This window comes from Podarcis filfolensis, assembly GCF_964270895.1.
Source record: "Podarcis filfolensis genome assembly, chromosome: 6".
In the NCBI taxonomy this organism is placed as follows: domain Eukaryota; kingdom Metazoa; phylum Chordata; class Lepidosauria; order Squamata; family Lacertidae; genus Podarcis; species Podarcis filfolensis.
Window position 1 is genome coordinate 74,447,993 of NC_139609.1, and position 14,735 is coordinate 74,462,727.

Genomic DNA, 14,735 nt, shown 5'->3' on the forward strand with positions numbered 1-14,735 from the left:
CAGCATTGTTGTTTCTTATCTGGTCCAGGCTGGGCAAGAGGTTAAGAGACTGGCCAATCCAGCAATTCCTCTGGTGAAACTGCTTGGTCTCAACTACTTGCAACCAGGTAAACAGCAGTGACATTAGATGATGGTTCTGCACCACCACTGCTTATTGGTGATTTGTCAATCTGGAAGTTGAATCGAGAGCCAAAACCCCTTTTCATGTTAGAACAAAACTGGATGTTTTCTGGACTGTACTTCTAAGGCCACTGGTTGAGAGACCAACAAAGTATTTGAAAACCATGTCTCGATCCCATGTTGTATCTCTTTCTGGGTCTTTGCTTACTCGCCTTCTTAGCTATTGAAGTGTGTTTTCATACTGTTTACATTCCTTCTTAGTCTAGTACAAAACCATTTCTTTCCCCGTTGTTTTTTTTAGTTCACAGAACCTCTCTCATCAACAAAAACAAATCCAGCAACTGACAACAAAATAAATTACAAAACAGAAGACATTTTGGAAACGTATCTAGTTCTTTATTGATTAAATACAGCATTAAAAATAATATAAACCATCGTTTTTTAAAAAAATACACACACGCACACACACAAGTGAGCTTTACCATTTTATGCCTTGCCACTTTAACTGCCATCAATAAAATTTCTAGAGACACAAAAAGACAGTGAAAGTGATGACAGACCGTCAATATTATGGACAGATTTGGGCCTACACCATCTTTCCCCCTCAAATGTTAGTTTCTCTCAGGTTTTGCTCCTGCACACATAGCTTTTTGCAATACTCATTTCACATTACTCTGTTAGCATTTGACGAATCCGAGTCATTTTATTTCATCCCCCAAGCTATTCGTTCAAATTGGCCCCAAGTACAAAACTTAATTTTCATATCTTGGAAGCAGAGATTGGCCTCTCTTCGACCTTGACCTTTTCGGAATTACCAAAATTGCCACCTTGAACCCTTTATCATACAGGACCAAAGCATACCCTCTGCTTGGCAAGCCTGCTATGCTCTTAAAGTTCTATACCAGCTTTCCCCAAGCTTTGGACTACAACTCCTAACACTCCTGGAAAATTCCCCATGCTAGCTGGGTGGGAGGATACAGAGGGCACCAGGTTGGGGAAGACTGTTCTGTACTGACTACTTTCAATGCATTGGCATGAAACGATTTTGAACAGTGGATTTAGAGTGTGCTATACCTATAAAAAAAAAATACTCAAGGGATTTTGTAGACAATTCTGTATTCTTTTAAGGCTGTGCTGTGCCATGTAGATACTTTCCTAAACACATCTGAGTCATCCAGTCTTTTGTTGCTCATTACATCTGTTAGTACTTTTCCAGAAAATTCTAATGGACTTCTGCACCTATCCTTTCTCTGGTAAAAGTCTACAAAGGATGCGAATTGCAAAGTTTGGAAATGTTTATGCTGAGCAAGACATGACTCCTGCACTCTGGTCAGAACGAATGACACAGCTTTAGAAGAAAACAGCTTCCGTGTGAACTATTCCCCGCCCCCATCTGTATGGTTAAATAAAACTTGCTTTGTGTTGTGATGTCACCATGATTCCCTACTTCTTGCCCCCAGCACTGACTGTCAGTGAGGTTGGGGAAAGAAAACACTGGCAGTAATGATACCAAGACATGGGGCTAGGTTCGACTCAACCTTACACAGGGGGAAGGAAGGGGAGATTTACATGCTGTTGCCATTTTTAGCAGGAGACACCTCTTCATGCAATTTCGCATTCCGACCTCCAATAAAGCCCCAAGGGATTCGTGAACTACCCACGCATCACCACTCAACGCCACCCATTTACACTGGAGGGTAAGCAGTCAGATGAGACTATAAATGGGGCTAAGGAAGGAAAGTACAGGGCAAGTGGAAAGTAACTTCACCGGTTAATTTGTTTTCTTCCTATCCGAATGGCAACTCATTCACCAGATGTTACACGCAACAGCCCTTGATCCTCTCTTCAAAAGGCAGCCTTAGGAGGGCATGATTGACAGCTGAGCAGCAGGGAGGGGCATTAACCGTTTCCCTCCTAGCGTAAGCAGCTTCTCCCCTCCCCGCTGCAAAAGAAGAAATGGGGTTTCAGATACTTGCTTCCTTCCTTCCAAAACTGCTTTTCTACAGAGATCAGATGTGTAATGCACGTTTGAATTAAAGGTGGACTCCCTGCCCTACTCATCCACCCTCAAGCACGAATTCCTTTCTTATGCTGACAAAATGCCTCCTTCTAAACCCTTTTATGTCCAAATGAGGCAATCTTCCGGCATATGTGTTCATATTTTGCTCTTCTGACAACATCAGCTCTGGTGTTTGGATGAGAAAGGGTTTAGCTTTCTCACGTCCACTAGTTTGGAAGTGGATAACATGAAATAACCATTTAAACATCTCTATTAGTTGACATTTTCAAAATAAATAGGCCCTCTTTTAAGTCACAAGTGCAAAATACAGATATTCAAAACTACCAATTTTGAGAAACCCTCTACACATTTAGGTGGATATTTTGGCCTTTTAAAAAATGTGAGCAAACAAGGAAAGGAGGATCTTTAAGTACAGATCATCGCTTTCTCCAGAACAATCTAGATCATTTCAACAGGCTTTTGGTAAATATACCTACAAACACGACGTTTTAAAAATGCAACACCAAAGAAACAATGAAGACATGAAGACTAAGAACATTATATGGCTCAGGTGTTTCTGGATTGTCTTGGTCATAACGAAAAGACTTGTTGGGGCCCAATATAGGAAGACAAGTCTCTGCTGGGGAGTTTCTCTAAAGGAAAAAAATTATTACAACCAGACAGGGATGTGAAATCCAATCTGAATATTAAAAAGGTTGAATTAAACAGTAATACTGAGATGGTTTACTCTAATCAAATAGCAACATGTATGTGGAACTGTGTGTGCACACACAAATACACGTTTGTGCACTGAACTGCAATGTCAAGGCTGCATCCCAGAAGACATTGCACACCTACAGTTGTGCATAGTTAATATGTCACCAACACTGTGCTTGGGACATTAGCATTTTGAGGGCAGAACTTCTCCTCTACATTCCGGGCAATTTGGTTGCCTATTAAGCCCTTCAGAAACAAAATGAAGCAAAATGTAGATAACCCCAGCTTCTATCTGAGAAGCCTTACTTCTTTAGAAAGTGTGCAGGCTTTACATGACAGCACATTTGTTCACTGGGGTGTCTTTCCACTAATGTGAGAACCTGAAGCTTGCGCATTAAAAGAATCAAACCCAGATGATCTCCATCAATTTCTTCAAGGACAAGACTGTCTCTTTTTAAAACTTTCTTTCCAGAAGTCCTCTACTACAGGCATTCACATCCTATAGAAGCTCTGCTACCCCAATGTAACCCTTCAATTAGCCACAAGTTCATGTGAACAGTTAAAGGGAATTGCTACTTTTTTCACAGCCTCCCATTAAAATAAAAATAAAAATCCAGGAATAAAAAATTCATCCCCACCCCGGCCCCATTTGACTATTTGTTTAACATAATTTCCAGCTAGGTCATTTCCCTCTCGCCAGTCTTCCTAGAGTGTCCTTGGAAAAGATGGGTTTTGTCTTATAACCCATTCTGCATGAGGATTCACATGGTACAGATCTAAGAGGTATGTGTCTGGGTCCAAGCAATGTTCACCTGTTGGGATAGAGAGAAAAGATTTATTTTAAAGAAACCATTCCCAAAAAATATAGATCCCACTATTCCTCCTGTGCCTGGTAACTTTGGGTAACTTAGTTTCAGATTATTTAATAAAGTCCCTAACAGTGTCAGGACTTTGGAAAATATTGTCTCCTATCACTTTCTGGATTACAAGTACTGTGAGTTGTGGGGTGGGTGGGTTGCCTATAAGTATGAGTCTCTTCTTGTTCCTGAATCCACCAAGGATTCAATTGCTGGAATAGCCAGGCCAGCTTTTTGGTGAGCTAAAGGCCACTGTAGGTATGGGTTGCTAGGGTAACAAAGAAAGTGGCTTTGTGCCAGAAGTCAAATGGGTGTGCTGCTACCCTCTACACCTGGGTGTTGGTGAGAAGGACAAGAGCCAGAGGTGTGTAAGTGCTGGGCTGGAAGAAGACTGCGAGAAGAAGCCATGCTTGATTTCTGCTTGAATCCAAGGCTGTGGCTATGGGAGAAGCAAGACAGTATAGAGCTACAGGAACTCATGAGCCAACTTGTTATAAGGCGGTTTCCTATGTTCCTAATCAAGGCTAAAAAAGAGATAGAGGCATAATCATTAACCACATCATGGGAGAAGTGTTTTCAGGAGGACTAAGTGAAACTGTGAAGCTCTCTTCTTATTTTTGCTTTTGGATACTGCTTGTCATTTAGGTAATGTTGTTATATTTATAGCACTGAAGTGTGGGTTTTGTACATTATTATATCTGCTATTGTTTCATTATTATAATTATTAGGAAATTGTTACTATGAAATTGTTTCTGTACTCTTTGTTTGAAATGTATTTCTGTTTTCTTTGTTCAAAGCCACTTCGAGCATTTTTAAAAAACCAGCTTACTTGGTTATTTGCTTGATTATTAAGGAAATGCCTTTAAGCAACCCTATGTGGCCCAGCAAGGCTTAAGCCTGCTAATTCCTAGCGGTTCCCCATTTTGATTCATTCCTAGGACAACTGTTTGCTTCAGCTGCCCACCTCTTAACCCACTAACTCACATTCCCCACCATGAAAAATAAAATGACAACAGTTCAAATTTACATACTTATGTTGCCGCCGACTTCATAGAAGAGCAGGTTCATCGTATCTACCGAACCATTACTGCAAAATTTAAAAAAACACACTAATTATAACCATTTCCAAGACAAAGAGGCTAATATATATATATATATATATATATATATATATATATATATTGGAATTGCTCTAAATGAGAGTTCTCCAACATGGTGTGCCTTCCAGCTATAGCTCAGAACTATATTTCCCATCATCCCTGACTATCAGCCATGGAAGGCATTAGGTTGGGGAAAGCTGTTCTAGACTTGAGGATGGACAGCTCATGTTAAAACGGTATAGTGGATTTGAAATATCCCGACAAGCACCCTTTAAAGTTGCCTTTAAAAAAACATGAACATTAATTGTAATGGATCATTTTAAGTAATTTGGACACGGGTGGCGCAGTGATCTAAACCACTGAGCCTAGGGCTTGCTGATCAGAAGGCCGGAGGTTCGAATCCCTGCGACGGGGTGAGCTCCCGTTGCTCGGTCCCAGCTCCTGCCAACCTAGCAGTTCGAAAGCACGTCAAAGTGCAAGTAGATAAATAGGTACCACTCCTGCGGGAAGGTAAATAGCGTTTCCGTGTGCTGCTCTGGTTCGCCAGAAGCGGTTTAGTCATGCTGGCCACATGACCCGAAAAACTCTCTCCAGACAAACGTCGGCTCCCTTGGCCAGTAAAGCGAAATGAGCACCGCAAACCCAGAGTAGTTCATGACTGGACTTAACTGTCAGGGGTCCTTTACCTTTTAAGTAATATATATGTGTTCTTGTCTTTTTATTTTGTACACCTCCTCGATAAGTTTTATGTGACAGGTTGTATCTGAGTATTTTTGAAATAAGTAAAGCAAATAAAAAAACTTAATAAGGTTTTTCCAAATGCTTCATTGCTCTCTTCCCTCCCCACCCCCGACCCCTGGCATTTTTAAACAGCGAAACTTGTTCAAGAGTATCAACTGTTTGAGTCACAGGTGTCAGTGGGTTCACTCTAGTCTCTTTCTTCTTCCTCAAGGTGGGATCAGTCCTTTGGTTGCCATAGATACTGCATATCTGAACGGATCTATGCACAAAATCAGCATTCACATTCCACTTGTAGAAGAAGACTATGATTTTATTACATGCCCAATCAAGCATTTAAAACTACCAGTCAATGTGTTCAGGAAGGTTACTGTGGTTTCTATAACCCCTTAATTTCATAAAGTTGTGGAACAATTTCCTCTGCATTATGCGCACGCTCTCTCTCTCTCTCTCTCTCTCTCTCACACACACACACACACACACACACACACAAACTTCTATTTTTGCATCTCACTCCCTTCCTCTTACCACTCCCCCAAAGAATCCTGGGAACTGTAGTTCAGAAGCTGAAAAGCTTGTTAGCAATCCTAAGCCTTCTCCCTTTTCACAGAATTACAGTCCTGGAGTTCGCTGGGGGAAGGAACAGCTATCAAAGGAAGTGCTCTTAGGGCATACGAAGACTTGAGTGGGTTTGAGGTTCTGATACGTATACAGTTGTACCTTGGAAGTCGAACGGAATCTATTCTGGAAGTCAGCTCGACTTTCAAAACGTTCGAAAACCAAAGTGTGGCTTCTGATTAGCTGCAGGAAGCTCCTGCAGCCAACCGGAAGCCCCGTTGGACGTTCAGCTTCCAAAAGAACGTTCTAAAAGCAGAACAGTCACTTCTGGGTTTCGATTGTTCGGGAGTTCATTCAGGAGCCAAAACGTTCAAGAACTAGGCTGTTCAACTTCCAAGTTACAACTGTATTCTCTTACCCAGTACATTCAAGTCACAGGGCACCAGGCAGAGGGCCTTCTCAGTAGTGGCACCCACCCTGTGGAACGCCCTCCAACCAGATGTCAAAGAGAACAACAACTACCAGACTTTTGGAAGACATCTGAAGGCAGCCCTGTTTAGGGAAGCTTTTAATGTTTGATGGATTACTGTATTTTAATATTTTGTTGGAAGCCACCCAGAGTGGCTGGGGTATAAATATGGGTGGGGTATAAATAATAAATTATTATTATTATTATTATTTATTATTATTATTATTGCCTGGGCTGTGGACTGGTGTGTCGTACTCACATAAACCCTTTTAGCTTCTCCTCCCAATAGCAGTTTCACCCCCAACCCGAAAAAAGCTTTCCTCTGAAGTTAGGGGCTCTCAAGAGCAGCACCCAAACCTGACCTAAGGAGTTGCCAGCAATGGTTTAAAAAGACCACAACCACTGGATGGTCTCCCCCTGTATTCAGAAACATTTGCACGCTGTGCATGGAATACAGAGTTCCCAGCTATCAACTACTGTGCCCCATCAGTGCACAATGGGGCTTTCTGCCCCTCCGCATGCATGCATCCTATGCACTCCCCAGATCTGCTCCAGACCATTGGGGGAGGGGGACCCTAAAAGACATTTAGCGGGTGTGTGGGGATAATTATATTAATGATTTGTTATTATTTATATGCTGCCCATCCAGGGCCGGATTTAGGTTTGATGAGGCCCTAAGCTACTGAAGGTATTGGGGCCCTTTATATGTCCAGCTGTCCTTTGTCAACAACAAATTGTCGCTGTTTTTTGTGTTGAATATATGCTATATGGAAATTTATGGACCTAACAGGTATCTAAAGCCATTTGCACATAACAAAATTTGTATTTTATCAAATTTGTTTGTTTTTTATCTTATATTTTGGAAATGTATTTCCAGGCTTTATTTCCTTTAATTTTGGGGGGGGGGGCCCAAGAGAGAGGGGCCCTAAGCTATAGCTTGTTTAGCTTATCATGTAAATCCGGCACTGCGCCCATCTGACTGGGTTACTCCAGCCACTCTGGGTGGCTTCCAACAGATTAGAACACAATACGACATCAAACATTAAAAACTTCCCTAAACAGGGCTGCCTTCAGATGTCTTCTAAAAGTCAGATAGTTGTTTATTTCCTTGATATCTAATGGGAGGGCATTCCACAGGGCGGGCGCCACTACCAAGAAGGCCCTCTGCCTGATTCCCTGAAACCTTACTTCTCTCAGTGAGGGAACTGCCAGAAGGCCCTCAGAGCTAGACCTCAGTGTAAAATCTGAGAGGGAGAGAACGTTTCCTTTGACACAGAGAAATTCTTGCACTGACAGACCACTGGCGTAGCTCTACGTTGGATTCCACTCGTAGAAAAAAAAAAAGACTGATTTAAGTGACACAGTGAAAGTGCCCTTCATTAAATGCTGCTCATCTCAACAGACATTTTAAAAAAGCCTCCTGCCTAATCACGCAGAAAAAAGACAAGCTACATTTCCTTCTAAGCTAAGGAGAGGAGGTGCTTTTACCATTTGATAAGTTTGACAGTGTTGACAATATTCCAGCCGTTTTGGCAGAGGTTCTTCTGGAACTGCCTCAGGACATCTGCAGCTTTGGTTCCACTGGTTAAGCGAACTTCCAGGGAATCCTTTAGGAATGGGGAAGCCTGGACTTTCACTATTTTGGATGGCTGGAAGATGAAGGAAGTAGCATTAGGCGGGCGGGGAGAGGGAGGAGGAAACTTAGAGGTAAGAAAATCCAAAGCATGTGCACAAAACATGAAGACATAATCAAACACTCTGTTTGAAAATGCTTGTTGTCCTCCAAGTAAAATGGTTATTTATGCACATCTCCAAAAGCAGGCAAAGGGCAGGATGGATGCAAAGCAATAAAGATTAAATTTGATTCCATCACACAGCGTGAGAAGCAGTAGTATTTGACTAGCGTTAATAAAGTAAGCATGAGTGCCCCCTGGTGTTTACACAAGGGAAAGTGTTTGTTTCAAGCAGAAAATTTCACCATCAGCCAGTTGACCATGCAAATAATTTCTTTCTCTCCATTGAGCAAATCTCATATACAGCAATTAAAAAAACCAAAAACCTGCATGCCAGGCATCTCAGAGTTTGGTTGCCTCCAAGAACCAAAAGGTCCATACAAAACAGATTTCTGGGGAATCATTTGATTTAAAAAAGCAAACAAGAAATATCAGATGGGGCCAGGTTACTTCCAGATAACCTGTTTACTGGACTTTCATCCTGTTTTTTTTTGTGTGTTTTTTTTGCACAAGGTTTGCAAGGTGGTTATAAACATATGTTGGCTGTTCACTGAGCATTCATTCCAATTTAGTTTGCAGGGAGGTTATACAGTGTTGTCTGAAGCAATTCTGGGTTTCTTAAGGCGCTATGCCATACCAGAATGTCAGTCCCTTTTTAATTGCACGTGAATCTGTAAGAACATGGTTGGCTCCCACCTACAAAACCTAGAAGTGCCCTCAGACTAGAAGAGTTCTTTGTTTTTAAGTACAGATCTAAGAGGCATCAAACCACAGGATCCCATGCTCTGATGCTGAACCTATCCTACAACTGCTGTTGTTGCCTCTCTGAGAACCACCACTCACTTGGGGCCTATTCACTCAGCCAACGGCCAAGCATGATAGTGGCCCACTAATTCCTTGAAAGTTCTATCTGTAGCTCTCCCAGGTTATGCTGCTAAATCACTCATGCTTACAAATGCACACTAACTCTGAAACGAGTCAGCATGGGAAGACTTATCCTACAGTTTGCATGGCCACAAGACAATTGCAAGTGGACCTGGCTGGCCACAGTTCCATCTTCTAATGCAGCCTTCAGCAACCTGGAATCCTCCAGATATTTTGGATTACAACTCCCAGCTCCCATCAGCTCTAGCCAGCATGGCTGTGGGGGCAGCAATATTTCTGGATAGGAGTTTCTGGAAACTGCAGGGTAGAGAATGTTCTTATGATTGGGTCTGGTTCAAGCCCCTACAGGGATCAAAGTGGCCACCGAGAGAACAGGATGCTGGACTTCATGGGCCAGATTCAGCAGGCTCTTCTTAAGTTCTTATGGAATTGTAGGCCTAAGTACCTAGAGGACACCAGCCTGGTGAAGGATGCTCTTAACGCATCAACCATGCATTAACAATGCAGTGGGCAATGGGGATTTCACTCACTTCGCCATGGTTTTTCTCAGTCTTCTCCTTGTCCAGATTAATCTTCCTTAACAGGTTTTTGATCCTCCTGTCACAGAACTGGTACCTCCTGCTGCTGCTCTCGTTCAGTTTTCTCACTTGAGATACCAAGAAAGATGCAACCTAAAAGGGAATGCAAAAAAAGAAAGAGGTGTGAGACTGTTGTCATTCTGAAAGTATCTCCTGAAGAGAGGAGAAACAGGAGGTATGTAGAGAGGGGTTTCTGGCACAGCAGGCCAGATCTTCTTTTCAGGATCTTTTATTCCAAAACTCTGTACCTACAACTATGTTCTATCTTCGCTGCCAGAAGCAGCACATCTCTGAATAACAGCTGCTTGGCATCACAAAGAGTCCTGTTACAATTAGAGCTGGGTGATATCTTCTTTTCAACAATGTGATATATCAGCAGCTAAATTCCACGATATTCTGATATATCACGATGTCTGGAATGCATCTCGGCTGCTTCTTTCACCCCATCTTAGGGGAGGAAGCTGAGATACATCACCCAGCCCAAGTCCCCATACCTCTCCAACTCCCACAAGCCAGGGAGTGGGGTGGGGGGCTTCCTCAAAGGTGCAGGCAGACAGGAAGATGGAAAAAAAAAATTTCCATTGTCAAACAACAACTGTAGGCAGGATGGAGGGGGAGGGAATTCAATTTGTCTGCAGGCAATTTGAGCTGGGAATACATCCTGGCTCTCTGGCCAATGTGATGTACTGCCAGCTCCGAAACCGGTATCACGATCTGATACGGTTTCAGACAATTTCCCCAGCTCTAGTTACAATCAGGTCCTGCTTTTGGGCTTCCCATAGGAATCTGGTTGGCTACTGTAAGATCAGGATAGCTGGACGAAATGGGCCACTGGCCTCACCCAAGAGGCACTTATGTTCTATGCGGCTGCCATTTTAAATACCAAAAAGTTATTTTAAAAATCAATATAGAGTTTTATCAATGGCAATTCAAGGAGGACTCGGAAAATATGGCCCCAACTTACAGTCCAGAGTAAATCCTGATAATGGATCATCATCCGCACCACGTCCGCCGCACCCTCGGCCAGCTGTTTCTCCTTCCCTTCCGGGATCTTGTTCGGCAGCCCCTTGTGCATGAAAAGATTTGGAGCAATGACTGTGGAAACGTTCCAAAGATTCATCTTGTTTTTCCGCTCCCTGGTAACCACCAGCCTCAGAAACTCCAGCAAAGCCTGAAAGAGGGGAGGATAATTACTTTCCGTTATCAAACATCAGCTGTAGGCAGCGGGGGAGAGAAGTCAAATTGTCTCTGGGTTCTGAGATTATAAATATGAGAGAGTGCTTGCAGACAACATATTTGCAACATTGTGAGGTAAGAATGTTGTCCATACAGCAATACCACAGTTCTAAAAGGATGAGTTTGTATATCATTTTGCACTCTACAGTCAGGGCACTACGATCCCCAGGAGGTGGCGATATTACCTTCAGGGTGTTTCGGTTGGGTTCTGGCAAGATCAGTATAAGCAGATTGAGAGCCTGCAGCCTCTGTTTCAGATCTGGGATATCTGTAATGGAAGGAACAATCGACATCCAAAATTACTGGGAAGAAGAAATTACTGGGAAGAGCTTCTATTGGCCTAGAAGCTCTGCCTCTTTAAAACTGCATTTTATAGACAGTCAAACCACGGTTGTCGAACATAATCCATTCCACAAGACTCTCATACACAGTAACCAGCGTGTAATACCTAGGCAGTTTCTTAAGTAGCGTGCATGGCTTAGTATGAGATGAAGACAACTCCCATGGCCTTAGAAATGTCAGATTACTCCAACATTTAATACACACGGACACCTTTAAGAGGATGGCATACCTGCCATTGTTCCTATTCAATCACCTGAAAATGCCCACCCCTTACTGTGTGGAAAGACAACCTGTTGCTGTTGGGCTACAACTACCAGTCATCCTTGGGGTGAAGGGAGTTGACCATCTGGCAACATCTTGAGGGCAACAGGAACCCTACCCCTGGCTCACAGCCATCCATCAGTGACACTTGTATCACACTCTTCCCCCAAGAAGCTGCGGAAAATTTAGGCTTAGCTTTACAGAGCATGACTTTGCCCAAGGTTTCTTGAGTGAGAGTTTTATGGCTGAGCAAGAAATTGACCTTGGTTATCTGACATCCAACAACGTATCTGCTATACAACGGCCACCTAATATACTCAACAAGGAAGAAGACAGAAATCAGTGCTTAAGGTGGCAGGGCCTGATATCTTTGGCCAAGGCCTCACTCACTTTGCACTGCTGCAAAGGCAGGTAAGTATTCTGCCGTCAGCAGAGGGGTGGGCAGTTCCCGGATGAACCTCTTCAGCAAGCCAGAGACATCATTCTGATGGACCTCATCCCACTGGAAGAAACCAGTATAGAACTCACTTTCTAGCTTTTGTTCCAGGCTCTGGGGGGAAAAGGGATAGAGGGGAAAGTCACATACTGAAGGCAGAAAGATTTGGAAAAAGTAAACATGGGAAGGGGTGGGGAGAAATGACTGCAATGTTTCAACAGAATAGCAATAAAAAGCAGCTATGAATATTAATAATAAACCAGAGTTTGGGGTGCAGGATAAGGGAAGAAGTGGGATTTCTTTCCCTGGTGACAAAGTACTGCATTTTTAAGAACTGGGAAGACTGAGATGTCCCAGCAGGGGAAACGTTTCCATGAGAAAAATCACCTAGGATTCCAATGTAACATGCAAGTAAAACCTATGATTTATTGCACCTTTGGGGGCGGAGAATCCACCACTGTAATTAAGACAGACCATGATATCTCTCATGCCAGCCTTCCCCAAACTGCTGCCCTTCAAATGTAATGAACTTCATATCCCATCATCCCTGACTACTGGCCATGCTGGTGGGGGCTGATGGGAGCGGTAGTTCAAAACCCCAGCAGGCTTGTGGGAAGGTTACTCTATGGCTTGGAGTTCAGCAAAAGGAGGACTATTTCTGTTTGCAGACCTTCTGGTCTGGCCGGAAATACAGGCTATCACATTTTTAAAGAAGTTATTCACAGTGAAACTTCCACAAGCAACAGCAAGCACAGGAAGACACACTGAACCTTTTGCTTCCATCAACGCACGACACCATGTGGGTAGTTTTCAAATATCTACCCCGAGGGAACACTTTCCACACCAACCTGTCGGATGAGGAATCTCTTAAGACTCCTGCATATTACGGAAGGTTCCAGAGCATGACTTTCAACACCACAATTTGCTCAGGCACTGTGGGGTTTTCTCCGTTGACTAACCTCACATGAACTGAGTGTGTGCTTGAAAGCAGCGGTGGGTTGACCCATGTGACCTACTTCTTCTGGGGTCTGCCAGTCCACTTTACATTTACAAAGGGATAAAGGGCACCCTCAGGATCTCAGAACTAATATGTGTCAAGTGATTCCCATTATGCACACTTGGACATGAAAAGAAGAACAGCCACTGCAATGCTTGTTTTGGGGCATGAAGACCTAACTGCATCAGACCTCTATCCACCATCAACCTTTCCCCATGATTACCCAGAAACATGGCGGTTGAGGTGCCTTCCAGCTGTGAGGATGAGAAGGTTAAGCTGTAGGTCCCTGCCCTTTAAGTGCAGGCACAATCACCTTGCTAGTCCAAGGTTGTTTTTTTTTTCCAAGAATCTCAGCAACCAGAAGGTGTTAGGTTGTCCACAATAAATTAGTAGTCCAGAGGTAGGCCATGGTATCCTTTTTTTATCCACCTTAGTCTGGATCATACCCAGCACTCTCCTTTGTCTGTATATCACAGGGAAATGTAGATACTGTAGCTGTAGATCATGGGTAGGCAAACTAAGGCCCAGGGGCTGGATCCAGCCCAATTGCCTTCTAAATCCAGCTCACGGATGGTTTAGGAATCAGTGTGTTTTTACATGAGTAGAATGTATCCTTTTATTTAAAATGCATCTCTGGGTTATTTGTGGGGCATAGGAATTTGTTCATTTTTCCCCCTCCAAAATATAGTCCAGCCCCCCACAAGGTCTGAGGGACTGTGGACCGGCCCCCTGCTGAAAAAGTTTGCTGACCCCTGCTGTAGATCAAAATCTATGCGGGAAGTGTGACCTTCTCATGAAGAACACCTAAGTTTCCAAGGAACTGCAGGACATTTCATAGGATATTAATTTGACCATTGAATTCTACCTTAATGCGGCTCTGTGATCCTGAAACTCTTAGGATTCCTTCCGTGTCCAGTCCTTTCTTTTCTAAACATGACAGCAACTATAAAACAAGACAGCAAAACGTCATCGCCAAAAGGCAACAAAGAGCTTGCAATGAAGCTCAAAGCAAAGAACAGACAATGATATTTTTTATGGGGGGAAAAACCAGGAGAAAAACAAATGAAGTTGTGAAATAAACTTACTGCTTGCAGAATCAATGGAACCCTGGTATTTGGGAAGAGCTTTTCATCATTTTCTAACAAAGTGCCAAGTGAAACCCCAAAAAGCTTGCGCTCTGCAATGGAAGACACTGTGTTATAAGTGTTAAAAAATATTTCATCTATAAATAAATAAATATTTCTGTTTCCTCAATTAATAAGTAAGGACACACAGCCATCCACAGAAATCCAGGAAGTGACATCACGAAGGGCCAATTATCATGATACCTGCCACATTCACACAATACTGTTATAATCAAAATACTAGCCTATATCCCCTACCCCATCAGGTTTGCCCTTATCAAGGAAAATTCAGCAAGATTTTGGTTGGCCAGAGTGTACATTGTGCATAGCCAATGCTAGTCCACACTAATCTCTCTCCCTTTTTCTTACAGGGATAGCAGGGGAACCCGTGCCGATCCAGTTCAAGGCACACATGTCTCAGATCAGGCATGGAGAAGCCATGGTGGTGCTCTAGGCATTACTGGACTTCACCTGCCCAGCTAGCATGGCCAATAGTCAGGGATGAGGGGAACGGGAGTTCGACAATACCTGCAAGACCCACATCCTTGCCGTACATACACCAAATCTGCTGAATAAAACATCTGC

At 43.1% G+C, this 14,735-nt stretch overlaps 1 protein-coding gene across 2 annotated transcripts in view; it reads right to left on the bottom strand.

Annotated features, from left to right (window-relative positions):
• Positions 1-494: 494 nt before the first annotated feature.
• The window catches only part of ARHGAP40 (Rho GTPase activating protein 40), a 45,359-nt gene continuing 31,118 nt past the window's right edge, over positions 495-14,735 (bottom strand). For both annotated transcript variants that reach the window (XM_083618669.1, XM_083618670.1), the window contains exons 7-15: positions 14,112-14,203; positions 13,892-13,969; positions 11,984-12,143; positions 11,176-11,258; positions 10,719-10,925; positions 9,707-9,847; positions 8,047-8,207; positions 4,725-4,780; positions 495-3,648 (exon numbers count right to left, since the gene is read on the bottom strand). In XM_083618669.1, the coding sequence (XP_083474795.1) occupies positions 3,542-3,648; positions 4,725-4,780; positions 8,047-8,207; positions 9,707-9,847; positions 10,719-10,925; positions 11,176-11,258; positions 11,984-12,143; positions 13,892-13,969; positions 14,112-14,203 (1,085 nt within the window). In that variant the 3' untranslated portion in view covers positions 495-3,541. The remainder of the gene's footprint in view (positions 3,649-4,724; positions 4,781-8,046; positions 8,208-9,706; positions 9,848-10,718; positions 10,926-11,175; positions 11,259-11,983; positions 12,144-13,891; positions 13,970-14,111; positions 14,204-14,735) is intronic.